Source organism: Gorilla gorilla, chromosome 11, assembly GCF_029281585.2.
Source record: "Gorilla gorilla gorilla isolate KB3781 chromosome 11, NHGRI_mGorGor1-v2.1_pri, whole genome shotgun sequence".
In the NCBI taxonomy this organism is placed as follows: Eukaryota; Metazoa; Chordata; class Mammalia; order Primates; family Hominidae; genus Gorilla; species Gorilla gorilla.
Window position 1 is genome coordinate 71,202,588 of NC_073235.2, and position 22,551 is coordinate 71,225,138.

At 40.6% G+C, this 22,551-nt stretch overlaps 1 protein-coding gene and 1 long non-coding RNA gene across 3 annotated transcripts in view; one reads left to right on the forward strand and one right to left on the reverse strand.

Moving 5' to 3' along the window:
• CERS6 (ceramide synthase 6) overlaps nt 1–22,551 on the forward strand; it is a 322,839-nt gene that overhangs the window by 265,114 nt on the left and 35,174 nt on the right. For both annotated transcript variants that reach the window (XM_004032744.5, XM_019022614.4), the window contains exon 8: nt 704–810. In XM_004032744.5, coding sequence (XP_004032792.2) covers nt 704–810 — 107 coding nt within the window. The remainder of the gene's footprint in view (nt 1–703; nt 811–22,551) is intronic.
• On the reverse strand, nt 15,989–21,579 carry LOC134756651 (uncharacterized). The gene is made up of 3 exons (XR_010129605.1): nt 21,474–21,579; nt 18,163–18,377; nt 15,989–16,190 (listed from the first exon to the last, which is right to left on the reverse strand). It is a non-coding gene; the product is annotated as an uncharacterized lncRNA (long non-coding RNA).

Here is a 22,551-nt window from a genome sequence, read left to right on the forward strand (position 1 = left end):
TAAATTATGAGAGTACTTTTCACAGACCCTTTGAACATTAGTGGCTTTCATCTAAAAATGACCCATTCATGTAACTTTGAAAATTCTACCTAAATGGATTAGTTGAAATGACATGATCTTGACACTTTCTTCATTTCTAAGTTCATGAGAATAAGCCAGAAAAGCATCTCCCCAGAGTACTCCTTGTGCCTGTTTAAAGAAAACCTATAATTTTAAGGAGAAAGGAAGAAAAACGCAGAAAGGCTCCATATATTCTATATAAAGTTTGTGGCCCCAGTATTTGAGATTCATAAAAAGGTTTAAAGGATTGTCCAGCACTTCTGTTTGAACTGTTAGGCCAGATTTCTGTTTTGGTGTCTCTGGCTTGCTAGTGTCATCTATGATGCAAGAATCTCTTATTTTTCTCTCTGTTTTTCTGAAATCAACCATACAAATGAATTTTTCAGGTTGCTGAATATTTTATTAAATCTGTAACAGTCAGGAATTCTACTTATGGCTAATGCTGCCTTTCATTCAACTTATGGGTAATTTATAAATACTGGTGCATGATGTATGACATTTCAGTCGCAGGCTGAAATGCATAAAAATGCAGGCAATTTTATGAATCTGGTAAGTATATCTTATAGGAGATTCATGCATATTGAAAGAAACTTTTTATTATCAGTTTAACTACATTAATATATCATATTCCTTTCTTTCATAGGCTGCCAAAATGGCAAATTATGCCAAGTTTCAGAAAATGTGTGATCTCCTGTTTGTTATGTTTGCCGTGGTTTTTATCACCACACGACTGGGTATATTTCCTCTCTGGTGAGTATGCCAGTCTCCTTCCTGATAGAGCCACCCTTTCCAAATAAGCTTTCTGAACCATTTTCCTTTTGAATTTTACCATAAATATTTACAGGTTGAAATATATTGGGGGGGAGGGGAAATACCTCAAGAAGCTGCTTGATTTCTTCTTCCAGAAGAGGGTTGCACTCTTTACTAATGATTTCCACAGGATAGTTGGAAAAGGATGTGGCTTGCATGGCTTCTGAAGCCACAGAAAGCCATCTGTCATAGAAGGCACTAGTCTAGAATATGACTCAAGAACCTCAGCTGTGAAGGTTGGAATTAAGAAAGAAACAGTGGTGTTGCAAACAAGTATATGACAGGAATCTCCTGTATCAGGGGTTCACAGAGGGTTGTCCCTGGATTAGCAGTAGCAGCATCACCTAAGAACCTGTTAGAAATGCACATTCTTGGCCCCACCCCAGGCCCACTGAGTGAGAAACTCTTGATATGAGTCCTGGCAATGTGTTTTAATAAGCCTTCCTGATGATTCTGCTGCATGTTAAAGTTTGAAAACCACTATCCTAAATAATTCTTTTCATTAGCTGTATACCATTCTAACCAAATAGAGTTTTTGAATTATATCCAAAGTCTCTTCCAGCTTTGTGTTACTTGGCAAATAGATGCTTTTCATGTTTCTTCCAACTTACTGAAGAAAAATGTTGACCAAGAGGGATTCCTGGTCCACCCCTGAAGAATTTCTTTAGGTTGACCTCAGTCCCCCAAACACCAATCTTCCTGTATGATTTTTCTACTCATTACTAAGCCTTCTAACTGTTAGATCGTCATGCCTGCTATTTCCCCACCTTGTTTAAGGTATATAAAAGAGCTTTGTCAGAGGTGTTAAGGAATTCAGGATTTACTCTGTTGAGTCACTCCCTGCACAGGTAGAGGCAGAGTCAGAAAAAGAATGTGAAGTCAGATTTTAGAAAACCTTTGCTGACTCCTGGGTCTTCATTCTAAGTACTTGCCCCCATCTGTGTGATTAGCCATCTACAACAGTAAGCTTACCAGTCTAGAATATCCATTCTTTGCCTTTTCCATATTGTTTAGGTGTGGACTTTAAAATTCCAGTGAGCTGCCATTTTTTGTGTGTATTTAGTGAAAATTTACTGGTCATTTGCTGCATTACCAGCACTGGGATGGTACTGGTAATGCTGATAATTCAGTTAGACATAGGGCTGCCCTTGGGGCATTTACAGTTGAATTCCTACAGGTCCTTTTAATATTCCAGTTTATAATTTGGGGTATGGGGTGGGGGAGGCCAGAGATTATAAATTTTTTTCCCAAATATTTACTGGACATAGGTAATATAGATGGATTATCAATATTTAAATAGTTTTGTTGTATTTACTGAGGAGCTCTGTTGGCTAAATTTTACATTATAGCAAATATATTTGTGTGTGTGAAATAGTGACTCACCTGTAGAGGGTAAGGTGTAATGGAGGTAGATCAGACTTTAGTTTTAAGAAGCATTTCATAGACCTATTTCTCCTTCAAAGACTGTGCTTTAGGTAGAAGAAACAAAATTATTTCCCCTGCCCTATATTCCTTTTGTTTTCAACCCATTTCTTTGGATTCACCAACAATACCTTCCAGGTTCCTCTTGACTATATTTGAATTCATCATGAGTCATCAGAATATTGGTAATTGATGGGTTTAGTAACACTTGGCTTATTCTCTGTTATATCAGCAATCCATGGTCCTCAAAGACAGCATACACCATGATTAGCCTTTTAAGAACCATGCACTGCTCCTCCAGACTTCTCTTCCAGTCACAATACATCCTTCTAGAACAACCCTGTCCAAAAGAAATATAATGCAGGCTTTATAGTAATACAATATTTTCTGGTAGCCATACTAAAAGTTCTTTTTTTTTTAAAGATGAAAGGTGATATCCATTTAAATAACATATTTAACTCAGTATATTCAAAATAGTTTTTTTTTTTTTAAGACAGAGTCTTTCCCTGTCGCCCAGGCTGGAGTGCAGTGGCGTGATCTTGGATCACTGCAGTCTCTGCCTCCCAGGTTCAAGTGATTCTTCAGCCTCAAGTAGCTGAGACTACAGCATGCACCACCAGGATCGGTCTAATTTTTTTTTTTTTTTTTTAGTAGAGACGGGGTTTACCATGTTGGCCAGGCTGGTCTCAAACTCCTGACCTCAAGTGATCCACCTGCCTCGGCCTCCCAAAGTGCTGGGATTACAGGCATGAGCCACCGTTCCTGGCCCAAAATACTATTTTAACGTATCAACACATTAATATTAAAATGTTTTGAGTATCTACAGTCTTCTAATTTATATTAAATCTTTGAAATTCAATGTATATTTCACATTACCACACATCTAGATTTAGTTTAACTACATTTCAAGTGCTCAGTAGCCACACGTGGCTAGCTTATTGGACAGTGCAGTTCCAGAAAAGAACAACTATCACAGTAACCAGATTCGACACATTTTCTGGGGTCCGAGTATCTTGATTGACATTCTTAAGTCTGCTGTTTGCTGCGTCCGTACAAGTAAGGATAGTATACTGGTTAGCTGGGACGTTTGGACCAGTGTGTGTGGGTTCAAATCCTGCCTCCACTGCTTAACACCTTTGTGCTGAAGTTTCTTCATCTCTTAAATAGGAATGATGATGATGCCCACTCACAGCATTGTTGTAAATACTAAGTGATTTTATGTCTCTATAGAGCTAAGAAACATGTCAGGTTCATAGTAATTGCTATGTAAGTATTGGCTTGTTAAGTGAGATTATTTATTTAACGTGAAAAGAGAGACCTCTTAGGAAATGAGTAAGAAAAAAAGAACAGTAACTCAATAGAAGTATTTGGAGTGGCTCTGAATAAGTACGGTTCGAAAAATATAAATGACAAAATTATAGAAAGATTTAACCTCACCATAAGCAAATTGTAGCTTCCGAAATACAGTCATGTACCATATAGCTATGCTTCGTGGCCAGTGATGGACCACATATATGACAGTGATCCTACAAGATTATAATGGACCTAAAAAGTTCCTATGACAACATCATAGCACAATGCATTCATTACTGATGTATTTGTGTTGATGCTGCTGTAAACAAACCTATTGCGCTGCCAGTCACTCCTCATTCTTCCCTCATACCATCCCCTGGCAACCACTAACCTGCTTACTGTCTCTGTGAACTTACATTTTGTGGTCATTTTATATAAATGGTTTCATGCAATATGCGATCTTTTGTAACAGTTCTTTCAGCTTCCTGATGTTTTCAAGGTTTATCCATGTTGTAGCTTGTATCAGTACTTCATTCTTTCTTATTGGTGAATAATATTTTACTGTGTGGATACACCACATTTTATTTATCCATTCATCAGGTGACAGACTTCAGGATTGTTTCCATTGTTTGGCCATTATGAATAATGCTGCTATTGATGTTTGTATACAAGCTGTTGTGTGAACACACATTTTCAATTTTCATAGGCATATGCTTAGGAATGGAATTGCTGGATTACATTGTAACTCTAACTTTTTGAAGAACTACCAAATGTTCTTTTTCTTTAGTTTTTGTTTTTGTTTTTTGGTTTTTTTTAAACAAAAAGAACAAAAACTAAAGAAAAAGAACATTTGGTAGTGTTTAAAAAAAAAAAAAAAACAGGGTCTTGCTCTGTTGGCCAGGCTGGGCTACAGTGGTGCCATCATAGCTCATTGCAGCCTTGAACTCCTGGGCTCAAGTGATTCTCCTGCCTCAGTTTCTTGAGTAGCTAGGACTACAGGTATGTGCCACAATACCCAGCTGATTTATTTATTTATTTGTAGAGACGGGGTCTCACTGCATTGCTTAGGCTAGTCTTGAACTCCTGGCCTCAAGGGATCCTCCAGCCTAGGCTTCCCAAAGTGCTGGTATTACAGGTATGAGCCAATGCACCCAGCCCACCAAACTCTTTTACAAAGTTGCAGCACTATTTTACATCTGACCAGCAATGTATGAGAGTTCTACTTTCTCTACTTCCTTGCCAACACTTACGATTTTTCGTATTGTATTCATTTTAGTGAGTATTAAATGGTATCTTATTGTAGTTTTGATTTGCATTTCAAATTCTTTACCCGTTTGTAATTTGGTTATTTGTCTTTTCATTGTTGTAAAAGTTTATGCACGATTATATATCTGAATGATGAATATAATAATGTATATTATATATAAAGGACTTATCCAATATATAATTTGCAAATGTTTTCTCCCTTACTGAGGGTTGTCTTTCATTTCCTTGATGATGTCCTTTGAAGCATAAAGCTTTTAGATTTGATAAAGTTTGTCTATTTTTTTTCTTTTGTCACTTGTGTTTTTGATGTCGTAAGAAACCATTGTCAAATCCAAGGTCATGAAGATTTACTCGTATTTTTTTTTCCTAGGAGTTTTCTAGTTTTAACTCTTGCATTTAGGCCTATGCTGTGTTTTGGGGTGATTTTTGTGTATGGTGGAAGGTAGGTATCCAAGTTCATTCTTGTGTGTGTGGATATTCAGTCATCCCCACACCATTTCTCGATTGGCTATTGCTTTTATTATGATCATCTTCAGCACGTAACTCTAACGAAGCGAACTTATGTTTGTCACATTCCTCATTTAATGCCCTTTACTGGCTTTCATTCATTTCCACCTCTTGGAATCACACTATATTTTATCTGTGGCCTGCTTCCTAAGTTGACTCATTCGTCCTGCCTGGGAACTCTTCATCCTGTCTAATAAGCCAGGAGGTGAGACACGTTTGCACAGCCCTTTCTCCTCTCCAAGCTGGGATGCTATCCAAGGGAGTGTTGATTATTTCTGTCCAGAGGACATCTGGGATGCAACCCTCCCACACACAGGTCACCAAAACTGATCTCTCCACTCTTCCTTCCTGATGATATCACTGTCCTCTGTGGCATCCCTGTGTAGATGGTTCCAGCCAATGCCTGGCCTTGCTGTTCCTAGGACATGGCTTACCCCAGAAAGTGCAATTTTTATATCCACTCTGTGCTGCTGTTGGCCCTGCTGACCTGTTTAATGACCCTATTTTGGAGGGGAGGATAAAGAAAGTGGCAACTCCTCCTCTTGCCCATCACTACACTGCCCACAGCCTCACCACAGAATCCCTTGCTTTGCTTTTTCTTGTTCACAGTCTTTCCAGGATTGAGAGATAAGTAGAATATGATGGGGGAAGAGACCTTTGTTGTCAAATAATTCAGCTACCACATGAATAATTCCAGTAGAAGGAAACCCTACACCTCTAAAGACAGTCCCTTCCAGTTGCACACAGTGGCCATTATTAGAGAGTTCCGCCCCAGGCTGTCACAGTTTACCTCCCAATACTTTCTGCCTTTTTGTCCTAGTTCTGACCCTGGAACGATACACAGTGTCTAATTCCTGTTCTGTACCTCAGCCCAGCAAGTATTCAAAAAACAAAAAAATCCAAAAATTCTTACTCCCCCCTTTCCTATTATCTTCATCAAGATAAACACTGTAAATTCCTTCAGTCACATTTTTCTCTGGCTTTCATGCTTGTCTTTTCTGATTCTGAATTTTATTGTATCAAATCATCTGGGAACATTACATCAGTTCTTCAAAATGTAGTTTTCTCTACCAGTTGTCTTAATAATACCTTGTTATTTTGAATCAGTACTTGTATGATTATGTCATGTAATGACTGTGAAATAATCTTGTTAATACTGTTATGAGTTTCCTCTAGGTACGCGTGATGGTAATCTTTGTAGAAGCATCATCTTCTCACATTTTACTAACATATGAAACTCTGAAATTGTAACTTCATAATATGACCATCCTAGAAGCCAAGATAATGTCTGTATTTCCTGTTCTCTGTAACAACATTCTTCTTCCGTAATTACGTATCTTTTTGCTAAAACCTGAGCAAACATATGAATAGGTTTACTATATCAAGAGTCTTACTGCTTTACCAGTTTTATCAAATAATCAAATATTTAGTGGGTCTCTCAGGATTTATCTGGTAGGAATTCCTTCCTAACGTGTCCGGAATTGGTGGGTTCTTGGTCTCACTGACTTCAAGAATGAAGCCGCGGACCCTTGCAGTGAGTGTTACAGCTCTTAAGATGGTGCATCTGGAGTTTGTTCCTTCTGATGTTCGGATGTGTTCGGAGTTTCTTCCTTCTGGTGGGTTCGTGGTCTCGCTGGCTCAGGAGTGAAGCTGCAGACCTTCGCGGTGAGTGTTACAGCTCTTAAGGTGGCGTGTCTGGAGTCTGTCCCTTCTGATGTTCGGTTGTGTTCGGAGTTTCTTCCTTCTGGTGGGTTCGTGGTCTCGCTGGCTCAGGAGTGAAGCTGCAGACCTTCGCAGTCAGTGTTACAGCTCTTAAGACGGTGCGTCTGGAGTTGTTCATTCCTCCCGGTGGGCTCGTGGTCTCGCTGGCTTCAGGAGTGAAGCTGCAGACCTTTGCGGTGAGTGTTACAGCTCATAAAAGCAGTGTGGACCCAAAGAGTGAGCAGTAGCAAGATTTATTGCAGAGCGAAAGAACAAAGCTTCCACAGTGTGGAAGGCAACCTGAGTGGGTGGCCACTGCTGGCTCCGGCAGCCTGCTTTTATTCTCTTATCTGGCCCCACCCACATCCTGCTGATTGGTAGAGCCGAGTGGTCTGTTTTGACAGGGCGCTGACTGGTGCGTTTACAATCTCTGAGCTAGACACAAAGGTTCTCCACATCCCCACCAGATTAGTTAGATACAGAGTATCCACACAAAGGTTCTCCAAGGCCCCACCAGAGCAGCTAGATACAGTGTCGATTGGTGCACTCACAAACCCTGAGCTAGACACAGGGTGCTGATTGGTGTGTTTACAAACCTTGAGCTAGATACAGAGTGCCGATTGGTGTATTTACAATCCCTGAGCTAGACATAAAGGTTCTCCAAGGCCCCACCAGAGTAGCTAGATACAGAGTGTCGATTGGTGCACTCACAAACCCTGAGCTAGACACAGGGTGCTGATTGGTGTGTTTACAAACCTTGAGTTTGAGACAGAGTGCCGATTGGTGTATTTACAATCCCTGAGCTAGACATAAAGGTTCTCCAAGGCCCCACCAGACTCAGGAGCCCAGCTGGCTTCAGTGGATCCCCCACCGGGGCTGCAGGTGGAGCTGCCTGCCAGTCCGGCGCCGTGTGCCTGCACTCCTCAGCCCTTGGGTGGTCGATGGGACTGGGCCCCGTGGAGCAGGGGGTGGTGCTCGTCGTGGAGGCTCCGTCCACACAGGAGCCCACGGAGGGGGTGGGAGGTTCAGGCATGGCAGGCTGCAGGTCCCAAGCCCTGCCCCACAGGAAGGCAGCTAAGGCCCAGTGAGAAATCGAGCGCAGCGCCAGTGGGCTGGCACTGCTGGGGGACCCAGTACACCCTCCGCAGCCGCTGGCCCGGGTGCTAAGCCCCTCATTGCCCAGGGCCAGCAGGGCCGGCCGGCTGCTTCAAGTGCAGGGCCCGCCAAGCCCACACCCACCCGAAACTCCAGCTGGCCTGCAAGCGCTGCACGCAGCCCTGATTCCCACTCGTGCCTCTCCCTCCACACCTCCCTGCAAGCTGAGGGAGTGGGCTCCGGCCTTGGCCAGCCCAGAAAGGGGCTCCCACAGTGCAGTGGTGGGCTGAAGGGCTCCTCAAGTGCCACCAAAGTGGGAGCCCAGGCAGAGGAGGTGCCGAGAGCGAGCGAGGGCTGTGAGGACTGCCAGCACGCTGTCACCTCTCACTAACACATCCTTAAATAATTTGATTGTTCCTTTATTAAATGACATCTGTAGAATCAGGTAGTTTCACTGTTGATACAATTAACAACAGACTTTCATATCAATATCTTTTTCAAATACTTATTTTTCCCAGATGGTGCTGTATGTAGTCAAGATCAAATTTTAGCCAAGTCTTTATTTATCATATACTTTTAAAGATTTGGGTTTGTAGTCAGTATTCAAAAGCTTCAATGGTATATATTGGATACATGTTGCACTACTATTATCAAACAAGCAATCACTGGTGCCCCACCTACTTGCCATCACTCAAAGTGTTAAATAAAAGTTTAAATATTTTCTCTTGTATTTAAATTTTTGGAAAGTCATGTCTAGTTAGCTCTCCTCAACTCAAAAATCTATGCATTGTAGCCTTTACTTTGTAGTCACACAGTCAGTGATCTGATCCTTTTTGAGAGTAAATCTACCCATCATTGTAAGCTGTTACAATTTTCATTGATCTGCATCTCTCTCTCATAGTCCACTTATGTGTAATCTCTACGTTCCTAACAATTTCCCGTAAAAGCTGTGGTTTTAATATGGCATAGATTGTACTCAAACTCATTGTAACATCCATCAACAGTGCCTTACAGTGGCTACTCAGTATTTGTTAAGTGAATTAGGTACTCTTTAATTATAAATGGTCTCATGTCCATTTTCTTAGTTGATTTCCTTAAATCTTTGCGAAGAAAGATAGGTGCAATTTCTCCCTTAATACACAGAGAAAGCAGATTCAATTAGTCAGTGATTCACCGGGCTCTCTGGACTCTGGTCTCCTAATATCAGTTCAATTCAACAGGTGCTTACTATGTTCCATTTGTCCTTTCTACAATACAATATTCTCTTATTTAAGGCCATAAAGCATTTGATGAGATACATTTTTGGTGGTAGTTCAATAAAAAATGGTCATTTAAAAATGATTGCCTCTGTCGTTCTGCCCCAGTCAAGATAACATATTGCAAACGTTATCATCTATCAGTGATACATTAGAATCCGGTAAAGAAAGGAGAAAATTCACAAAGATGCTGAAAGAGAAGTGGCATGGTACAGTGGCTAGAAAGGCTGCTTGTTTTGAGTCACATTTCTCCTCCCACAGTGTCTGAAGACCAGATGTGTGATTTCTCTGCACCTATGTCCTCATCGGTAAAATAATGGTAAATACTCTACCTACCTTACCAAAAATGTTAAGGATCAAGTGTAATAGTATTTTATAAACTATAAAATTCTTTATAAATATTAGGCATTTTTCAAAATGTGCTGTTATTGTTAAAGATATAAATTCCCATTATAGCCAAGTGGTCAGAAGTTCTTATTACATTTTATAACCTCCTACTAGTCTATATTAAGGAATCATAACCACAGATACATCTGAAATAAAATTCTAAAATGGTCTGTCCAATTATGAGGCTTAAACTGTCTCATTTTAGTGGCTTCTGTTCTCAGTACTCAGTGAGCATGTAATATTGAAACTGTACCAGTTTGCCATATTCTCACAAATCCCAAGTGAATGGGCATACCACTGTCGCCAGAACCTCTTCCCGTGGCCAGTTAATGATTTTCCACATCTCCAGTCATGTCCCATGAAGTGCCAAGGCCTTGGCTACAGGAGGGTTAGAGTCAAATACATACCTTTACTGGTCAGCTACTGTTCAGACAGAAGCATCTGCCTTCTCAGAATGTTGCTTTCTGTTGCTCTCTTCACTGAAAAGTAGGGGAATTATCTGTGGATTTGTTCTCTCTGAAGATTTCTACAATTAAAAAAAAAAAGTTGGCTGGGCATGGTGACTCACGCCTGTAATCCCAGCACTTTGGGAGGCCGAGGTGGGCAGATCACGAGGTCAAGAGTTTGAGACCAGCCTGACCAACATGGTGAAACCCCATCTCTACTAAAAATACATAAATTAGCCGGGTGTGGTGGCATGCGCCTGTAGTCCCAGCTACTCAGGAGGCTGAGGCAGGAGAATCACTAGAACTTGGGAGGTGGAGGTTGCAGTGAGCCGAGATCGCGCCACTGCACTCCCGCCTGGAGACAGAGCGAGACTCCATCTCAAAAAAAAAAAAAAAGTTACAGAGGAGACTCAGTCATCCTTTTACCATTTTCCATGATAAGATTTGAAATTCATCTAGACATATAGGAGAAGATTAGCTTTTTATCTGATTTATTTTTCAAAATGTATTTTACCAAAGTGGCATGGCTTATATGCTTTTCTGAATTGTTGATAAGGAACAGATTAGTCTCAGACTTCACACATTTGAGAAACCTGACATTTCATGCAATCCCTTGACAAATTTGCTCTGAAATTTGCCTTGGTGCTGGTCTATGTTAAATATATTAGAAAGATTTGAAGGATGAAACCTGATATCTTTTGGGCATAAGGTATTTTGGTGTGTTTTTAGTAATTCTTACATCTATCAGCATTGTTTAATACCTTCACAGGATGTGAAAGAGGTTAGATGGAAATAATGTGTGTTGAGATGTCTCTTTCAGATGAACATAAAAATTTTAATGTAATTTCAGGATTGAAGGGCTAGACCAGAGGTCCACAAAGTATGGCCTGTAGGACAAAGCAGCCCACTGTCTGTTTGTATCAGTAAAGTTTTATTGGAACACAGCCTTGCCCATCTATTAATATTGTCTTTGGCTGCTTTATGCTACAGTGGCATGGCTGAGTAGGTGTGACAGGGTTATGGCCCAGAAAGCCTAAAGTATTTGCTTTCTGGTCTCTTGTAGAAGAGACTTGCCAACTCTCTGGCTAAGCCATTAAAAATTAGTCTCTTGAGTAATAATAAGGCAGTGTGGGTGGAGTGAAGTACTAAATACATTCAGACTTGGAATAGTCTTTAAAACTGTTGTCCACGTTAGGCAAAAAAAAAAAAAAACATGCAACTACTCTTTTTTTTTTTTTTTGAGATGGAGTCTTGCTCTGTCACCCAAGCTGGAGTGCAATGGCGCGATCTCAGCTCACTGCAACCTCTGCCTCCTGGGTTCAAGTGATTCTCCTGCCTCAGCTTCTCGAGTAGCTGGGATTAAAAGCACCCACCAGGCCCAACTAATTTTTGTATTTTTAGTAGAGATGGGGTTTCACCAGGCTGACCAGGCTGGTCTCGAACTCCTGACCTCAGGCAATTACTCTTAATATTGGGAAGGGAGAATATGCTCTCGATTAAGTAGGCTTTTTCCTTTTGTGACTTGAATCAACAAAAAAATGCATTGTCGCCGGCCAGTCGCAGTGGCTCACGTCTGTAATCCCAGCACTTTGGGAGGCCGAGGAGGGCAGACTACCTGAGGTCAGGAGTTCGAGACTGGCCTGGCCAACATGGTGAAACCCCATCTCTACTAAAAATACAAAAAATAGCCGGGCATGGTGGCACACGCCTCTGTAATCCCAGCTACTCGGGAGGCTGAGGCAGGATAAAATTGCCAGAACCCGGGATGCAGAGGTTGCAGTGAGCCAAGATTGTGCCACTGCACTCCAGCCTGGCCGACAGAGCGAGACTCTGTCTCAAAAAAAAAAAAAAAAAAAAAAAAAAAGGTGCATTGTCCTAGTAACGCTCTCTACACAGAATTAATGTCTTAAGTGTTCCTTCCCTCCTTCCCAGTCCCTGCAGAGAAGCCTTTGCTGGAGGAAGAGAACAAATAAAAAGATTGTTTGCTCAAGGTATTACAAGATGTGTTTACCATCTAGGGAGAAAATTCACTATGACCATTTCATCTGTTTTAAAAATATCTGAGTGTCGTAATAAAGTCTCATGCTAGGACCGAGATTTGAAAATTGTGTATTTGACCAGGCATCTCACTTACTTGAGAGAACTGATGTTTTATGGAAAATCCTAGAGCAGATGAAGAACCGTCGTCAACTATGTTTCTATTTGCTTAGGCTGTTATACAGCACAGTTATATACCAGGCTAGTGCTCTCCATCCTCACTTCCCATCACCTCCCTGACTTTGGTCTTGGGTCTCTCCTGCCAACTTTCCACTCCCATCCATGCTGAGCTTCCTCCCAACTGTCCTAAGCTCAGCCTTGGACTGCCATGTGCCTGTCCTTTGCCTTCTTTCCTGTGTGGACCAGTACCAGAACCATCCTAGAAACCTTCCCTGCAGAATCCCAGAGTGCAGGGTTCTGTGGTGCTATCAGAGCAGGCCACGCTGGCTGTGTCCTTTCATTGGCAGAACCTCTTCCATGCCTCTGATGGCAGTGTTGCCAAGGAGACGGAACCACAGGATCATTGGCATCCCTAGAATCCTTCTGTTCCTTGTGGGGCTATGTCTTATCATATATTATCATTTAACTTTTGATATCTTTGTGTCTTGTTTCCCAGGCAAGAGAGCAAACACTTCATAAATTCCTCATAGATAAAGAATCATTTCTTCTTTATCGATCTGCTTATCACACGTTACTGTGAGCCTGCTGGGCATCAGGCACAGTGTGGGTGTTGGGGATGTAGATATTGATTAGGTTATGTGCCCAGGAACAGCTAGCACTAAAAAACCGTCAATAAATATCTGTTAAATGGAGAATGAAATTTTAGCGTTTCCCCTGCAGTTTGGCACAATGACGACTGAGACTTTGCAGCCCATGTGCATCTTTCCTTATGATACGGAATCGGCCCAGTCGAAGAAGACAAAGACAACAGTGACTTAGTAGCTTTCAAAAGCAGGAGCATCCCAGCCGCTGAATTGTTTTGATCAGATAGAAACAGATCAGATGGAAACAGTACTGCCTTTAGTAAGTTTAATAAGTCCTGCCTTTATCCACAACTGGTCATAAAACAGAAATGCTCAGTTTATAAAGTAGATTGTCAGTGAATTGGAAATACAAGCATCAAATGTATTTAAAGAAAATCACAAAACAAGTAGATCTACTAAAATGCAAACTCTGGCTAGCTGTGACCAGCAGCCTGGTCTGAGGCTTTGATGATTGTGTGTTGTATGTTGGCTCCTGAGTGAAGCAAAGAGAGAGGGCAGCATGGGAAGGGAAGGACAAATGAGAAATAGCAGGGGGTGGGAAATTATCTTGCCCCTTCCATGCAGTCGTCCAAGGAAGAGTTCTAGCATAAAGATTTTAAATTCTGTATGAGGGACCTGGTGAGTCATCCCCAGCCACCCTGTGGATTTCTCATCAGGCTTACTGTGTTGTCAATTAGGTGCCCAACCTCAAATTCGTAACAAGCTCCATGTCTCTCAGGGCAAGTTGCAGCTACCCAATGTAACTATCTTAAGTACTTTTTTGAAAGGACAGCATATAAACCCACATATAATTTTCACGAACAGTTGTGTCTTAGGACTACTTTATATTCTACACAGTCTGCAGCCATGCATTAAAGAGACATTGCAAAATAAATATTTAATTTGATTTGTTTGGCGACTAATACATTGTGTTGTGATCTATGAGTTATTCCGAAGTTATGAAGCAATGTAGAATCTAGGACTCATGAAAATATTTATTAAAATTGTTCAAAAAGGCCATTGGAAACATGTTCAAAGAAATGATTCTGCATACATTCCATATAAGAATGACCAGACTGAAACAATTCCAAATGCTTTTAAATTCTGAGAGATACAGAAGTACTGTTTTAATCACTTAATATTTTTAGATGGTCTTTGTAATTGAAATATAAATATAGCAAAATGCATCTAATGAAATGGAATTGTCTGTTAGCTGTAATTCTGCTACCCAGTAGTGTATGCTAATTAAATAGGGAAATATTTGGGATTGTTTCCCAAAATAACATCCAGAGAGTGCCCTGAGTCACTTTTGTTCCAAACGAGCCTCCTACCTGCTAATTCTGTCGTGCTCTGCAGTCATAACTGATGTTAATCTGAAGCAGCACAAGACTGTTGAACCATCAAATAATAGTAAAATATTTTTCAGTGACTTTTTATTATACCTTTTGACTAATAATAAATGAACAAAACAAAATAAGGAAAAATTTCTAGTTATCACTGAGTTAACCAGAGTATTTCCATTAATCAAGATTTTAGTATACCACATTTCCTAGTTTTTATCTCATGGAAATATAAGGGTATTTTATCTTTTGTATGCTACTGAAGGGAAAACATCATCATACAGCAATGAATACTTCAAGGTGATGTTCAAATATCATTTGACCATGGGAAGGGAGGGACAAAGGAGAAGTAGCAGGAGGTGGGGAATTATCTTGCCCCTTCCATGCAGTCATCCAAGGAAGAGTTCTGGCATAACGATTTTAAATTCTGCATGAGGGACCTGGTGAGTCATCCCCAGCCACCCTTGGGGATTTCTCATCAGGTTTACTGTGTTGTCAATTAGGTGCCCAACCTCAAATTCATAACAAACTCCTTGTCTCTTCAGTGAATTCAGAAGATGTGTGAAGCACTGAAGGAATTTTTCTTTGTGTACAAGTTCCTTAAATTACTTCCCTTTCCTAGAACACTGCATTATGTTAGGAGCACAATTTGCCAAGTCAGCATGTCATAAAAAATGGTCAGAACCCTTTCTTATACATTAAGTCTACAATATATCGGAGAAATAAGTCAGTTGCTTCACAAAATAGGTTAAAGCTGCTGAGAAGAGGTAGGGAAGAAACAGAGCTTGAATGTCTCTCTAAGTAATGAATTATTCATGGCACTTGACCCCCTTCTTCTTTCCTAGCCATATGATTGCATTTATTTCAAATTGTGTCTCCCCCATCCCATTAAAAAATTTAAGTAGATGTTAAATTCCCTACTCTCAGTAGCAGTCACATGGCATTTTCCTGAAGCACTGTTATAATGGAATTGTTTGGTAATCATTCCTTTCCTTGTCACGTTTCTCCATTCAAGAGTGAGTTCCAGCAGGGCTAGGACCACATCTCATTCTCCCTTTATGTGCTCAGTCCCTTGCACCTGGTGCTGGTGCCTCTTGCAGTTCATCTGTGTGATTTATTCTGCATCTTAATTTCGAATTCACCTTCATAAATGGCCCTCCCCAGACTGATAGCTTGTTTACTTAGTTCAATCTAATATAGTATAACCCTTTTTACTGTTTTCTCCCCAAATCAAGGAAAAATATTCTGAATGCCAAAGTAATACTTATTTAACTTCTCTCTTCTCCTGAGCACACATACTCTACCCAATTCTCCTCCATTCTATTATTTTCTCACCCCACATGCTGTCCCTTACAGCTGTTGTCTGGGTTGAACTCTCTTTCAGGCATAGTATGTAGGGGACTGGCCTTTGGGCAACCCATACCAGACATAACTGACTTGTGGCTTTTCTGACTCTTTCTCTCTCCCTTTTTTTAAAACTTGCTCTCTATCCATCCTTCAAAGGTTTGGGGAAGATGATGAAAGATTGCTTTATTCTGAAAATAACTACATACACAAGTAGGGTCATTGTTTATTTTTATCTTCTGGCCTGCTTTTTTTCCAGAAAGAAGTCAAATAAAGTGATGCTTGGTTGTGTGTTAACAATGCAAAGAGATAGATAAATATATATATCAAATAGCTATATTTACGTATGTAAAAAAAACATACAGTGATGCCGAGTTGTGCTTATTATGATCTACATCAGATAAGTATCACACCAGTGGCTTCCATGAGTTCATGGGGCTTCTTTTCATAATTAAATGTGGAGAGATTATCACTTGCTTCCTGCTGCAAAACAATAAAAGGAATAAAATGGAATGTGTTTATCACATAAATAAGGGCTTTAATGGTTTTGAGATTTCAGACAAAACAACTTCATTGCATTTACGTGAAAACCTAACAGTTTCATTGAAACTGTATTTTGCTGGCACTTTTTGTGGTTATAGAGTCTTGGTACAACAAATAGGCCTTAAAACTCTCATGTTATCATTTAGAACTAGAATCAGGATACGCTTCTCTGGACCAGTATCTTGAGAACCTTGAAAAACAGCTAAGTGGATTTCCACATCACCTGAGAACAGATGGAGATTGTTTTCCCCTTAGTGAAGAGGAAAGAGAGTTAATTTTCCTTCATGTTAACACTGTTCCCAGTATGCAGCGACAACTTGCTGCTCCTTATTGCTTCTACATCTGAAAACTTCTTGGCAGTACAAAGTAATGCACTTTTATTGGAGAAAAGGGAGAAAAATTTGAAAGTAAGGTATGTCAGTTACTAGAGCCGTCATTTAACCAAATGCGTATCTTACAGTAGACGAGTATATAAAGTTAAGAGATAAGCAGCTCAACTCCAGCACAGGAGGAAGACTGAATAGGTTTCTAGGGAGTTTTTCCAGTCGTAACAAAAGCCTCTGACAATTCTGGAAACATGATGATGGTAGAGGAGCAGGTAAAGGTTGACAAGGGTCTTGCCCAAGAATCTGGATTGCAATGGACACATGTGATAGTGATCACTTCCCATGCGTAATGTGGCTTATCGTCAGGAAAGTTTCTCAGGCCTTCTCTTGAACCCATTAAGGGGAAAAATCAGATTGCCAATACTTTGCTTCAAAATGGAGGGGTCAGCAGTATCAAACACTGCAGAGCAGATGAAGGCAAATGAAATTACCAGTCGCTGTGAAATTGTACATGTTCTCTTCTTCATCCATAAAATGGGAGAATTGGAATAAATCTCAGTTGCTAAAAGTTTTAGAGCTAAAAGCTCTAAAAGTTTTATGATGTTATGCTTTGGCAATCATGAGGGGGTTGGTGACCTTCTAGTTGAAAAAAAAAAATGTATAGAATTATCCATGCAAGGGATTCTGGTATAGGAGGTGTGGGCCGTGAGCAAAAAGAGATAGTGGACGTAGACTACTTGTTTAAAAAGGCTGCAGTGTATAGAAGGAAAAAAAAATAAGCTGACCATCAGTTATTGGCTGGGAGATGCCCAGGAAAGACATGCCTTGGCTCACACCCTGGGGCAGATTCTGAGGGCACTGCCGCTGGAGGCTGTCAGCTAACTGTGCCCATCACAGCTGAGAGATAAAATGTCTTGCAGGGAGATCTGAGTGGCACACGTCCTTGGTATAATTTATGCCACTATAAATAGGACGCTAACATTGAACCATTTATGCCACTATAAATAGGAAGCTAACACTGAACCTGATGAACGAATCCATCGGGAACAAAAGACAGACAGACACGCACACACACACATGCACACACACACATCAGCATGGCTGTATTTGGCCATCTATCAGTAGTCAACAGTTAATCAGACTGTATATTGGGAACATACATGGCTTTGTTTTCTTACAGACTTAAATTTGAAGAACAGTGATGATGAACTCATTCTATATCACTTTGGTTTAAAAGTTGCTTAGCAATGGGACAAAAACAAAAGCAACTAGGTTTATATTTAGTGCTCTATCTATATGCATCTGGAGCACATTTCGGAAATAATTCAAAAAGGCCAATTCATTTCATGCCTTCTGCTACTAAATGAATGTGGGAGTCAAGCTGCTATTTTCACAGTGCAAGACATTTATTGTTGACTTAAAAAAACTCTCCCACTTGCACATAATCACTGTCCTGACAAATGACACTATAGAGTTTCAGCTCCTTAAGCATAAGGTAGAACAATCTTTAAGAAATAAATATTAGGCCACAGGAGTTAAAAATAAAGTATCATCCAAGCACAGATTCAAAGCATTTAAACACATACATTGTTCTCAAGTGGACCAGTTCTTCACTGAGTATGTGTCCTTTAGGTTTGCAAGACTAATCTTATGTCTCACCCCTCCTCAATTGAACAGTATTGGCACTTTGATTATTCATTCAGTGTAGGACTTTTTAACTCCGTGCCAGGCTCATTTGCAGCTATCAGTGCTGATACAACTTCATGCCATTTAATACTTTTAACAGACTACTTCCACACCCCTGCAAAAAAAAAAAAAAAGTTAATAAGCAACTGATCCATTAAGGTTAATGCTAGATTTAGGCCTATAAATTGTACCCATCTTAGTCATTTCTGCTTCCTAAAAATTTATACAAGAACAGTTTTTTTCTGGGGTAAGAGGGTGTGATTGACACCCTAATTCTGTTTCTTCTGTTTAGATTGTGGAAATATAATCAGACCGTTTCAGGGCTCTATGAGTGTGATCCTTGGACATGAAACCGTTTCCGAGTACAGAGTATGAAGTGCTGGTGAGATTTTGTCACCAACAGCACTTAAGAAGTATTTTGGCCAGGTGCGGTGGCTCATGCCTACAATCCCAGCACTTCAGGAGACTGAAGAGGCAGGATGATTGCTTGAGCTCAGGAGTTCAAGACCAGCCTGGGCAACATAGTAAGGCCCCGTCTCTACTAAAAATTAAAAAAAAAAAAATCAGCCAGGCGTGATGTCACATACCTGTAGTCCCTGCTACTTGGGAGGCTAAGGCAGGAGGATCACTTGAGCCTGGATGATTGAGGCTGCAGTGAGCTGTAATTGTGCCACTGCACTCTGCCTAGGAGACAGAAGGAGACCCTGTCTCAAAAAAAAAAAAAAAAAAAAAAGAAAGAAATATTTTTCTAGGCAGCTGGGTGGGGCGACTCACACCTGTAATCCCAGCACTTTGGGAGGCTGAGGCGAAAGGACTGCTTGAGGCCAGGAGTTTAAGACTAGCCTGGGTAATAATGCAAGACCCCATGACCCCATCTCTATGAAAAACTGTAAAAATTAACCAGGCATGGTGGTGTTTTGATTTTGGTATTAATTTACTCTTAGTAAACTTGATCAAATCAGCACTCTTCTCATACTTTTGTTACCATCACTGTAAGTAAGTGTAATAAGGCCTTCCTTGGTAAAGAGTTTTTGTGTATATTAAGTAAATATGCACATGAAAGTATCTCAAGGTTTAAAGCACTGTATAGCACTGTGTCTATTTCATTTGAAAGCGATGGTTGATATATGTACACAATGAGGCTTATCAGACCCAAGTGGGCTTTTTTTTTTAAAGACAGAATCTTGCTCTGTTGCCCAGGCTGGAGTACAGTGGCACAATCATAGCTCACTGCAGCCTCAAGCTCCTGGGCTCAAGGGATCCTCCTGCCTCAGCCTCCCAAGCACGGGCACTACAGGCGTGTCCACTGTGCCCAGCTAATTAAGAAAAAAAAATGTTTTGTAGCAACAGGATCTCACCATGATTTCCAGCCTGGTCTCGGATTCCTGGCCTCAAGGATCCTCCTGCCTCAGCCTCCAGTGCCTGGCCATAGGTGGGCCTTAGATAAGGGTACCTACATAGAGGAGGATTCTTTGAGGGAAAAAGGCTTAAATTGAGAAATGTCTGACTGTTCAAATTAGAACAGGGAAGGTGAAGAATAATCCAGCTGCAACATTTAGTCAGAGAGAATCATGTGATGGCTAGCATTTTCCTTCCAGGTTTTCAGATGGAGCTGACGCATGTATAAGGACAGCCCTGGCATGGCAGGCAGTGCACGACAGGCTTGCTGGCAGCATGTCACTCATGCCTGCCCTTCCCCTTTACTCTCACCCTACCTCGCCCTCACAGACGGTGATGAAATTCTCTTAGGCTCTCTCGCCTCTGGTCCCTGTCTGATAAATGTGTGGATCTGACTCTATTTTCGGTGGATTTGTCTAGAATTTGTGCTAAGGGGATCCATTGGTGGCTGTACCATCTCTTTGTCTCCACCACTTTTTATCCGTTCCTGTGAAGAGCTATTGCTTCCTGCTTCTGTCTACCTTGACCTCTTCCTGATAGCATGCCAGCCTCTTCAGAGGCACAAGCAATTGTGATAGAGGCCAGACTGAGGACTAGGATGACAGCATCTTCCATTAGAGCTGTACTCACTACAGTTGTGTCTGTAATACATAAGAGGGTCTCAGGAAAAACACAATGAAAACCTTTCAAGACTGATTCAATTAAGTGCCTCCCAGGAGAGACTGAGCCACCAACAATGGAAAATTCAATATTGGCTTGCAGAAAGACACTTAGTCACATAAATGTCCTTTTTCTCTAACGTGTAAGGAAAAAATTCTGCGGCATCCTTTTGAAAATCTGACATTCGCTTTTTTAAAAAGTGCTACCTCTTTCAAATTCTTTAATACCAGTATTCATGGGAAATTCATTAGGGGTGACGTGAAATTATAAAATGAAGGGCTGCAGTGTCTAAAACCTTTTGTTCCGATACACATTTGAAATCCTGCATGAAATTATCCATGCTTATGACTCTAGGCAGGGACCAAAAAGAAGAGTGTCTGTTGAGCTTGAAATGCGAGCGTGGATGCCAAGGATTTTGCTCTGTGTCTTGTATGTGAATAAAGAAATATAATGTGCATCTTCTTTTCAAAAACTGAATTCAATATTAAGCAGCATTCAGGGAATGAGCAGTTTTCTTTTGTCCTAAAAGTGCCATTGTAATAGTTGAACATCATATGTACAGTTTATAAACAGCTTTTGAGCTATTTATTGGGAAATATTTAGTGACAGCCATTTCTGCAGCAGGTTCACGATGGCATCAACAGGTGAATGTGAACTATTGTTATTTTCTTTAGGTGTGATAATGGCATTATGGTGAGTGTTTTTTAAGAGTTTGAAATATGTATAGATGAGATATCTGTACATATATAGAGAGAGAGGTATAGATGCAAACACATTGACCATGAGTTGATTATTATTAAAGCTGCTGAAGAATGTGTATTGAATAGGTCAATTGTTATTCTATTTTCTATTTGTGGGTATATTTGAAATTTTCAATTATAAAGGTTACACACTTAAATGAAATAGTTTTATTTTATATACAGGGTGAGAGACTCAAATTATGAGTTAGGATTCCCTCTGTGACAAATGAAGCTGGGCGTGGTAGTCCAGGCCTTGCTTTCTGCTTACAGCTATTAGCACAGGGCTTGTTACATGTGACCAACAGGAAGAGGTGTGAATCAGCTTGGCTCTGCGATTCAGTGTTGGTGGATGGTGTGAAGATTTTAAATCACAGATGGTGGTGATTATTAAATGATAAATAATGGCAACTTACCAGGAACCAAACAGAAAATAGTCACTTTATGTTTCTGGTATGCGTCTGAATTATTCTTGTTATATAATGACTTTTTTAACACTGTTGTAGATGAACAGTGCTTAAGACTATGGAAGTTTAGAACTTCAGAGAATTTAAAACTCTATCATATTGTTACCTCTCATTCCTCTGATTAGAATTTACATAAATTAAGTAAGTAGTCTGTTGAGGGATAGACTTCTAAGTAAGCATAAAATGGAACATTATAACTTGGAGTTTGCATCACAGATTTTTTATAAGTTGTTGGTCAAAGAAAATGTCATGATTTTTTAAAGTACCAAATGTAAATCGTAAAAAGCTTAGGCACAGGGCTAACCAACAGGGATACAAAATGAATGTAGTACCCGTGCTCCAGAAGCTTGCAGTCCAGTTCTAACATTGGGCAGACAGCCAGAAGTGGTAAACAGCGGTAGAAAATTTTACAGTAGAAGTTGTTTGTTTGTTTGTTTTGGGGGTTTTTTTCAGACAGAGTCTCACTCTGTCGCCAGGCTGGAGTGCAGCGGCACTATCTCGGCTAACTGCAACCTCCACCTTCTGGCTTCAAGCAATTCTTCTGCCTCAGCCTCCCGAGTACCTGGGACTACAGGCACATGCTGCCACACCCAGCTAATTTTTTTTTTTTTTTGTATTTTAGTAGAGACGGGGTTTCACCATGTTTCCCAGGCTGGTCTCAAACTCCTGAGCTCGGGTAATCCGCCTGCCTCGGCCTCCCAAAGTGCTAGGATTACAGGCGTGACCCACTGCACCCAGGCTACAGTAGAAGTTTTGATGAATTCTGAGCCAGGCAGTGATGATGGTCTAACTGAGAAAATGATATTTGAGCTGGGCCTTGAAGAATGAATAAATAGTAAATGGGAAGAAGGACATCCACCCTAAGCTCACACCATGAGCAAAAGCAGAGAGGGAAGAACAGGATACAATGCAGAACAAAATCTTACTCAGGGAATAGAGTCTAAGGTTGGTCATGTGGTAAAAATTGAGCATATTAAAAATTTCCATGAAAATTCCTAAATTTACCATGTGTGCAACAAGATGATCT